The sequence below is a fragment of the Anarhichas minor genome, unplaced genomic scaffold (genome assembly GCF_050575085.1).
Source record: "Anarhichas minor isolate MPS153535 unplaced genomic scaffold, ASM5057508v1 ptg000012l, whole genome shotgun sequence".
Taxonomy (NCBI): domain Eukaryota; kingdom Metazoa; phylum Chordata; class Actinopteri; order Perciformes; family Anarhichadidae; genus Anarhichas; species Anarhichas minor.
This window is the reverse complement of record NW_027466458.1, coordinates 6,804,255-6,814,655: the sequence shown is the minus strand read 5'-3', so window position 1 is coordinate 6,814,655 and position 10,401 is coordinate 6,804,255. Positions and strand designations below refer to the sequence as shown.

The 10,401-nt window shown below is 41.8% G+C and overlaps 1 protein-coding gene across 2 annotated transcripts; it reads right to left on the bottom strand.

Moving 5' to 3' along the window:
- Window positions 1-276: 276 nt before the first annotated feature.
- LOC142948487 (A-type potassium channel modulatory protein KCNIP2-like) lies at window positions 277-8,542 on the bottom strand. Of its 2 annotated transcripts, XM_076090549.1 has the most exons (9): window positions 8,470-8,542; window positions 2,304-2,406; window positions 2,051-2,171; window positions 1,845-1,914; window positions 1,285-1,355; window positions 905-1,012; window positions 688-792; window positions 412-474; window positions 277-324 (listed from the first exon to the last, which is right to left on the bottom strand). In XM_076090549.1, exons 1-9 carry the CDS (start codon window positions 8,540-8,542, stop codon window positions 277-279), a joined length of 762 nt encoding a protein of 253 aa, XP_075946664.1. The 2 variants fall into 2 exon arrangements, with proteins under 2 accessions (XP_075946664.1, XP_075946665.1); XM_076090550.1 differs by lacking the exon at window positions 2,304-2,406 and having other exon boundaries at window positions 2,051-2,175.
- Window positions 8,543-10,401: the final 1,859 nt, after the last annotated feature.

Below are 10,401 nucleotides of genomic sequence, written 5' to 3'. Positions count from 1 at the left end.
TCCATGCTTATTTTCTACAGCATTAAATAGATTGGTCACATTGGTCTGCACAGACTCAAGATCTTAAAACACCAGAATCCACCTTTTGATGTCTCCCTATATACAGTCTTAATAAAATAAAAACATTTCACAAGAAGAGGTGGTTTTTGGGGTATAATCCTCAGGACATTGCCATTTGCACCCTGCTCCTCTCTGGTTAGGGCGCAGAAACACCGTCCACTCTGGCTGCAGACTCCAGGCAGGAAGGAAACATCTAAAGTCTGTGTCCACCAAGCTTTAGATCACACTGTCAAACATGTGCATGGACTGCATGATGCTCTCATCCTGGATGGAGACACAAAGTCAAGTTACTGAGGAGGCTGCAGATGGAAAAGGTTATTTTGTTGATCATTTGAAATGGTTGCAGAATACCTTTTGGCATGTCTCCAAGAACTCCTCGATGGTGACCACTCCATCATTGTTCTTGTCCATTTTCTGGAAAATGTAACACGCAAGCACAGATGTTTCAAAGGTGGAACTTAAAGGAACCCTGTGGAGTTTTCTTGACGCGTTAACATCAACAACTGAAGATCAGTGGAGCGGCCTGAAACTGGCAGCAGGAGCGTCACCACAAGCTTGTGCGCCTGCATGTGCAAAAGAAACAAACAAATCGGGGGCGTGTATCGCTTTGATGATCGAGTGTTTTACCTGGAAGAAGTTATCCACGTGCTCGTTGGGAGCATTGTCCATCATGCAGGGGTAGGTACACTTCCCCATCATGTCGTAGATGGAGTGCATGATGTCCGTCATCTCCTGGACAGACGGAAGGAAGGAAAAGAATCAAGGGCAAATCAAGCACCACCAAGATCTGCTGACATGACACAAGACAGACAGACAGACAGACAGACAGAGAGAGAGAGAGTACCTCTCTGGTGATGCAGCCGTCTTTATTGAGATCGTACAGATTAAACGCCCAGTTGAGTTTATCATTGATGGAGCCTCTCAAGATGATAGACAGACTTTCAACAAAGTCCTAAAGCAAGAAGAAGAAAACAGAGACATGACTGAGAACAGGAACGTCATGGTGACATCAGGACGAGGAAGATGAAAGCAAGAGAAACAGGGAAATAAAATAAAGAACAGGATTAATCAGCGGTTTACGAGTACTGAGTCAATATATATATATATATATAAAATATATATTTGTGTCTTTTAAAAGTACGAAGTTGCCGCACTGGAGCATGAAGGAAGAAAACGCATAAAGTGACTGAGAGAGGACAGAGAGTGAAGGGATGGACGAGTCACCTCGAAGCTGACCGAGCCATTGTTGCGGGTGTCAAATGCTTCAAAGAGGAAATGTGCGTACATACTTGAATCTGGAGGAAAGAGAAAATAAAGTGACCATTCAAATCCTGGACTCAAATAAGAGTCAGTAAGGTTTTGAGTTTGTGAAATTATGTTCAGAGATCATCTTAGAGCTTGTGGTTTCATATCACCCTTTTTTAAACCTTTGAACCTTTACACATTCACAAAAACTTGAATTTGTTAAGTTTTTTCACGGGTTGACAAAGAGTAATATACTGAACACAGGCTTTGAAATGATTTCTGAAAATAATTTCCCAATCTCAGAATAGTATTGACCCTTCGTTGACCCCATAGACAGACACAAGCTAAGAAGAATGCAGATGATGAGCGGCACAGCTTACAGTAGAGCATGAGCTGAAACAGGGATATAATGTTGCGTAAAGACCTGCAAACTCTCCACCAATGAAGACACAAGATCTTTCCTTTAGAAAAGCTCCTACTGGTTTCTATTTGGACTCTTAATGTTCTACTGTGAGTCGAACGAGGAGGATCTGACTGACCTCCATGAGGGAAGAACTGGGAGTAGATGCTTTTAAAAGTCTCTTCGTTCACCACACCACTGGGACACTCCTGTTGAAATTAAAAAGCACAAACTTCTATCGATACACAACACACACAGACGCAGATTCCATATTTATAAAGATGGTCATTCCAAACATAAAATAAGAGTGCACATATCAAACATCCGCGGGACTCTTTGACTGACGTTTTTGAATCCCCGGTAGAGGACCTGCAGCTCTTTCTTGCCGAAGTTGGTCTTCTGTACGAGGTGGTCGAGCCCCTCCGGTCGGCAATGCACCGTTGACAGTTCGGCATCATCAGTTATACTACCTGCATGTACGGATGCAGAGAAAAAATGTAAAAGTTAGTCCCTATGGGTACACCATTGTTTCACTTTCTCCGTGACTAAAATCACACGAAGGGGAATCTGAGTGAAGATGGACTGTGTGTCCTGACACTTGCTTTGAGCGACTGAAGAGCTGGAGCCAGAGCGAAAGCAGGGGAGAAGTTTGAGGAACCGCTGCTTTATGGTCTTCTTATTGGGTTTGGATGGAGGATTACCTGGAGACAACCAATCACAGCAGAGATTAGAGGCAGACAGAGAGGCCCACATTGGGAACACCATGTTAGATGGATAAACCACTGGCCAAACCCTTTTCCATGCAAGTCAGAGCGCACAAATTAGTGTGCTGACCTGGCTTTGAACCAGTGTGACCCATCGGATCAAAGCTGTTTGGCGAGCATCCAGCATGTGAGAGCTGAGTGAAATGACACGTGACTGGAGTCTGAGATACAGAGGTCATACTGAGTGGGATCTAAATGTCCAACATTAGTCTTTATTTTTTATGAATAGGTATAATGTAAATCATGTTCACGGTTTAGTGTGTTAACCTGGCTGTCCAGTTTACTCCATAACTTCACAAATGTTCAATAGGATACCTAGTGCCTCCACAGGGCTCTCAACATGGCGACGGCTGAGCGGCGGCTCAAAGCTAACGGTGCTAACAGCGCTGACAGAGCTAACAGCGCTCACCTGAGAGGGAACCGAAGGGTGAGCTTTACCTTAGGAGTCACATAGGCTATTAGCAGGCTACTAGCTGACCATTAGCTAGTAAGTGGGGCACGCTCACGTGCACACACATGCACTGAACGGCACACACGGCAAGCCCGGCTATGTCAACAAAGCACAGAGGTCAGATTACAACACACACAGAGAGAGTGTGACTTCATTCTCTGCTCAGGTAGACAATACTCCACTAAATGCGTACGTAGCCAATAGTTGTTTACTGCTAATGGATCACAGTCATCTTCATTGAGCTGATTATTGAGTAAAACAGTTGCATGCCTTCCCTTTTCCCCATCCCAGCTCCCCTCCTCTTCTCCTCCTGCCACAGTTAAACACAAACATCAGATTTATCCAAGCTTCTGTTTTGAAGCTTCGTCTGCTCCTAAATTATTTGTGTTCTGTTTAAAGGTCTCTGTTGCTTTCGATTGCTGAAGCCATCTTGTAGTCTCTCTCATCCTCCGTCAGTCACCAAGACTTTATATATTGACCCAAGGACAAAGAGATGCTGGAGAGCAACTATGCTGACAGAAACTCACACAAACAATTGTTGATTTAGCATCTCCAGACCTACATGTGTCCTTGCTGCCACTAGAGGGAAGTGTTGAGCTACAGTCAGATTACACTCGACTGATAAAGGCCTGAAAGTCAGAGAAAGGGAAAAACAACAGACAGGAAGCAACTATGAGCACTGCAGGTGACTACAGGTGGAGCACCGTGTTGGAGGTTTTAAAGTAGAAATGATGATGCACCTCCACTCCCACTGCTATCCAGAAAACCTGTGAGATAAGATGTTCTAATGGCAGCCCATGAAGCAACGAAACATAACTGGAAATACAGATACTGAAGTGACTGAACGGTGCTGGAAGAATGTATAAAACCTGTACGATTATTTTTCAAGTTAAATAAGTTGCTTGCACATGAAGTTGCCTCTTAAGTCTGTGATCATAAATATGTAAACACACCAACAGCAGTGTGCGTACGTCTTATGTACTGTATACAAGCATAACTTATAAGATCTCATTCTGTGGGAACAAACCAGTTGCCCTCATGTGTCAATCAAACTGCCATCAGCTGCACAACTAAGGAAAAACAAACAAAACTAACATCTTAGCTTTTTGACGCAGAAAAAGGAAACGATAAATGAAATGGGTTTGACAGATTGACAACGACAATAACCGTCGCTGCTGTTTTCTGTCTTTAGCTGATATTGTTTGACGTCACAGAGCGCAGGGCAGATATTTTTAAACATATTTTCTAAGTTATTGAAATGCTTTCTACGGGCAGCTGTTTGATGTGACTTATTTGCAGAGTAATCCAACAGAAACAGAGCGGGAGGTTTATGTTAGAGAGGCCATGCAGCCTCAGCTGAAGCATTATTCCAGCCGTGATGTAGAAATGCACTCACTGTGAGCCAATATAAATGATTACGATATGAACAAATGCAACATACTGGTGTGTTCATACTCTGCGTGGCAGCTTGTAGCAGTAAGTAGCCGTTGGACTGATGAATAACACGGACTCAGTTACTTCAGCAGGTGCTGAGATCTTCCAGCAGCCTTTCCTCAGCTCTGACTTTAATCCTGTGAATCAATATCAACAAATAGATCCGTGAACTCTTCCCTGCTGTTATTAACACATTTAAAGACTATTTTACCTTCACCTTTTATCCACCGGTGCAAACTATTTTAGTTGCAAATACTTGAATGGAGGAAAAAAAGAGACACTGAGGGAAATTAAGAAATCCGTGAGAAAGGAGGGCTGCGAGGCTTTGAAGAGGAAGCATCACCTCTTTTGATATATATTTACAACAAGTTATACTAATAAATACATTAAAAGTTCAGTTCAGTTCACGTTGAGGTCAGAAATAAATCAGTTAGAATATTTGCCTCAGAACCCCAGACTTCTGAAGTGGGCGTAATCAATGGGTTTCAATCAGGTACGCTTCTGGTGACAAGACATAAAAGTTTATAATAGTTCAGTTTAATCACAGTGGGAGGTTAAAAACAACATATGCATTCATTAGTTCATTATCTTCAGGCATCATTCTTTCAAAACCTCCCAAATACACATAAACCGTATCGTCTACATGGCCGAATGAAAGACCAAACTTTCTTACTAAAAGTAAATTTTTCTTCAAGTAAGCATCTGTGAGCAAAGAATAAGTGAAGAAGGAAACGTAATAGTAAATAGTTTATTAACCATGCAGTGATTTGTAACAAAGAACGTATAAACGCTTATAAAGATAATAAACTGGTGATGGTCATTTCATCATGAGCCTAAGCGTCTCGTTCACCGGTTGGTTCTTGAGTTTACTTGGAAGGTCATGGGTTCATGCAGCGTTCAACGAACGTTTAGAACATGTTGCCCGGGCAGCAGCCTCTATAAGCTTACCATAATCCTTAGAGAGGACATGCTTCAGCTTATGAACATTCATCTCATACAAACCATGGATACACACACAATCACATTCACACACTCGTTCTCTTCCACCGACATGTTGAGCTCCCCGTGATTGTTAGAGGTTTTTATCAAATCATGTGTCCTCACACAGAAGCACGCGTCACCGTCGGTTATGTAGCATCAGCTTTGATTATTTGTTACACAACGTTGATCTTAATACTCTTCATCAGTGCAGCCATTTTGAAATCTGCGACGTAACTATGTTATATAAATGCAATATCTATGTTATCAATGTTGGCAGTGTAGGGGAAAAACTCCATGAGCGCTCTACAAATTTGTCATGAATGAAAATCTATGAATGTGTTCTCACCCGTCTCACGCACACACAAGCACACACGCACACAAACACACACACACACACACACACACACACACACACACACACACACACAGAAGCAGGTTTCTTCAGTAATAAATGCAAATGGTATAATTTACAATATGTGGGAACTGTCACAACATAGAATGCAATATTAGTTCTTCATCCCATTAACCGAGCCAAGAGATTCAATGCTGAAACCCAAAATGAGTACGTTGACTATCTCCAAGAGAGAAGTACACTTAGCTTTCTGTCGAGAGTTAGAGGACAAGATTGATACCACACTCATGTCTGCACAGTGAATATGACGCTACAACCAGCAGCTGGTTAGCTTAGCTTAGCACAAATACTGGAAACAGGGGGAAACAGCTAGCCTCTCTTGCATCGAACTGTAACAAAATCAAACTACCAGCACCTCTAAAGCTCACATTAGAACTTGTTTGTCTGACCCGTACAAAAGCCTTTGTGTAAAATCAACACGTGGCATTATGGCGGGACTAACTCTGCTGGTAGCTGAGCAGCAGCTCCTCCTGGCCATTAAATAGTCCTCCAGCACATAACGTCCTGTAGCACAGCAGCCATTCGTTTTCACACAGATCAAACAAACAATTGATGTTAAGTGTTAATACGTGAGCTTTAGAGGTGCTGGCTGGTGAATTCTGTCACCGTTGGACAGAGACAGATTGCTGTTCCCCTGTTCCTAGGCTGTAATGCTAAGTTACGCTAATCGGCTGCTCGCGCTATAGCTTCGTATTTACTGTGCAGATACGACATCTCAGTCTCTGCAAGAATGGGAAATAAGCGTACTTCAAAATGTCGAGCTAACGCTTTAAAATAACAGGGTGAGGGTCACTGTAACATGTGTAGAAAGTGATGACATGAAAAAGATCCAATAATGTATGAACACAGTCAGAAGTAAACAACGTGAGGTTGTCTTACAGCACAGCAGCTGCATATAAACACCTTTTCCTGCTCAGTCCTGATACCTGATAAGTCCTTCAAATGCATTTATTTATTTATTTTTCCATAAATTTGTTGCACATTACTATTGGGTGCTTATTTGACGGATGCAATAGAGTTGAACAGTGAAGGCTGCAGTTACACAGTTTGCACAAAAAGGTTTGTTTGTGTGTCCTGCACGCCCCTTAAAGCCTCTGTGTTCACGCACCTGTTCACTGTTTGGTTTACCTGCTGCTGAATGGATATCACGCTGGCTATTGTGCCAGCGAGAACTATCAGCCATTAAGTAAACCTTCATCTGTATGCCATCTGTCCGTTTAGAAATATCCTGCAAACCAAATAGGAAAAGCTGTGTGCAGCTGTTTATGTAAGTTATTTTCATACATTTATTTTTAAAGGAAGACTATTTTGGGAAAGTTGTCACAAGAAAGAGAGCGCCAAGTGTGTGAGTGTGAGTGTGAGTGAGAGAGAGAGAGAGAGAGAGAGACAGACAGAGAGAGAGAGAGAGACAGAGAGAGAGAGAGAGAGAGAGAGAGAAACAAACAGTAATATGCTTTCTGATCTCTAAAGAGATTTGTCTTTGCAGCACTCTGACAAACAGAGGAGCCTCACTGATCTAATTAGACAACAAACACTCACAAGTTTAATTTTAGATGACAAGACACAACGAGACGCCTATTTTAAATCTTACATTGTTTCTGTTGTCTCTCTGCTCTGCTTCAGGCCTCATCAGTGTGTTTATCTGATATATGTCGATGGTTTCACCACCACGGGATACTACTGACGCTCATCTTTGTGACTTTTAGTCATATTATGAAGGTTTTCCTCACACTTTTGTAAATCACGTTCATCTTTTAACTTTGTTTTCTCTTTAATATAAAAGAGCGCATTAACCACTGCAATACCAATAATCACCAGCTGTGCTGCATTTTTAGGGCATTTCATGAAAACAAACATGTCAATATAACATCAACATGAATAGCATGAGTTGATTGTTTAGAGCTGTGACTAATGATTGTCTTCATCAATCAATCCGCTGAACTCTTTTTTTCAATCTGTCAATCATTTAGTCTATTAACTGTCAGAACATATTGAAAGATGTCCATCACGATTTTTGCTAGAACCAAACTATATTTAAATTACAGTGAAAAAGTAGATACTCAGATTTAATAAGCTCGAACCGGAAATTATTTGGCTTTTGTATTTCTTGATAAATCAACTTTCAAAATGTCACAACGGATCAGTCATCTATTCATGTCAGCATTATTATCAAAGATCAATACGGAGAACCAGTAATGCAAAATATGTTTCCACACACATATTACAGCCCGACTGGCATTATTGTACATCCCTCTGACTCCGACACAGATGTGGAGATGTGGGCTTTAAACTTATATTTAGAAGTATTTGTTCACCGCAACATGCACGGAACCACCCGTCATATTTGATTTATTTATTTATTTTCCTGATGACCTGACCTGCATGATGCAGAACCAACGACCACATTATTGTGTTTAAAACCGAGTACTGGAATTGAAGCTTAACTGTCACATTCACACACTGACCAACTGATTTGCAGCAGCTGGTGACAGATGATGAAACCTGAGTTTGTTTTTTGACAGAGCTAAGAGTCTTAGATACTATTTCATTTAAATGACCCCAAGTCGTTTATTGTATGTCAGTTTACTACTTTAGAAAGCCCAAAGTAAACTTTCATGAGCGCACAGTCACTGGAAAGCTCAGCCAGGTCAGCAATCAGCAGCAAATCAAGCAACTTTCCAGTTTCCCATATCTAAAAGGAAAAGATGACAAAGACTGATACCTGTTAGCGGGTCGTAAGATCGGTCCAGCTCCCTGGAGTCAGACAAACTCTGGTCCTGACTCCTGGACTTCATGGTTTCTCTCAGTTCTTACCAGACCACCGCGCCGAACCTGCAGGATCTGTGCGTGCGTCGGAGCGGCAGCTCATCTACGACTTCCTGCCTGTTTGCGTGTCACTTTTCCGCGAGCATCAGCCTGCGCGTGTGTTTGTGTGTGTGCTGCAAAAAATGTCGCCGATAGAGGGATGACAAAAAGGGTGAAAAGTCCGTGCAGAAGCTCGTGTCCCTCTCTATCCAAACTCTCTACAGCTCAGCATCAGCGCGCGCTCACATCCACAGTGTGCTCCTCGCGGTCACTTAGAGACGCTTCAGTGGGTTCAAAGGTAAAGTTGATCTACAGCAGAAATGTGACGACTTCAGTTTGCTGGTTATCCAAACATCCAAAGAGGACAAAGAGGTCGCCTGTCAGCTGGAGCATCTGTCCGGGTAGAGAGAGAGAGAGAGAGAGAGAGAGAGAGAGAGGGAGTCTCACAGGGGGGCTACAGTCAGACAGACATGCGGACGTGGGATTGTATATCTGCTGATCTCTGCTCCACTGATGGATGGTCTCACCTTGACTCGGGACTTGAGCAGCTTTGGCTCGGTAGGACGAAGTAATACCTGCGGATCTATGCGCTGTCAGCTCCACGTCCTTGAAGCTGGTTGAGTAGACTTAACGAATGACTCACTCATATTTCAGATAAATGCAAGGTCACGATCATTGCAATATTAAATCCATAAATACACAACATTAGCGAGGTGGAGACAGAAGGGGCCACGAGCTGATTTATGGGATAAACTTCAAGATTTCCACAGCTTTGTTTCCCATCACAAACTTCTAATTAAACCCTCTAAAATGGAATACTTTGAGCCTCATCAAGGTTTAAAGTAAGGGTGTAATTACAGCTTTTTCATGTATAATAGTTTGTTTAGTTTGAGTACATTTTAGGATCTTTATTTCAGACCTTCCCTCCAACTTTTTTGTAAAATGTCAAGTTATTTTAAGTATTCCATTAAAGTTTCAACATCTCTTTTTAGCTCATACGTCTTAAGATCCAGAGAAAATATGACTAAATTGGGACTGGTTGGGTTCTTGGTTGGTTTTGTTGTTTTGATTCATGTTGAAATACTCAGATTGGCCCCAAATACTGAGCATCTTATTCTTCTCTCGGAAGTAGCAATTGTAAAATTATCAAGATTCCCTTTCTTCCTTAAGATGAATCATCTGGGGACCATGAATGTGTACAAAATGTTGTGCCAATCGATTCAGTAGATGCTGAGGTATAACTGAAAACGTTGACCTGCTGGTATAGAGTTAGAGGAAACGTCAGATCTTCAAAGTCAGGATTCATTCTCTGGGGACCATGAATATCTGTACGAAATGTCACAGCAATCCATCCTGACAGATGGAGTAGTGGACCAATTTGCCATCCATAGAGCCACGATGCTAGCATGGATAAAAACCATTACAGAGACATATGTTTTCTGTTCCAAGTTCTCCAAGCATCTCCACCAGTCACAGGAGATATTATACAGCTGTTTCACAGGCTGAGTAATGCTCCCCATGATTAGTCAATTGACTTTGACATGTAAAATCAGTCTAGTGCCCCTTTAGTACCACTTCAAAATCCAATACAAACATTTTTATTGCTCATCTATTTCAAGAACAAAGTCGACTATTGAATAACTGCTCAACATTTTACCCCACAACCCAGGACAGATCAACTATGAAACCAACAATAATCAGTGTTATTGTGTGTGCAAGTAAACGTTAACTCTCAAACCATCAAATGTAATTGGAAAAACGAGAACTCCTTCTGCCAAGAGAAGCTAAACAGTGTTTGTTGGTGAAGTGTGGTGAAGCTTCCTTTAAAACAGGGATTATTATGTCGTCT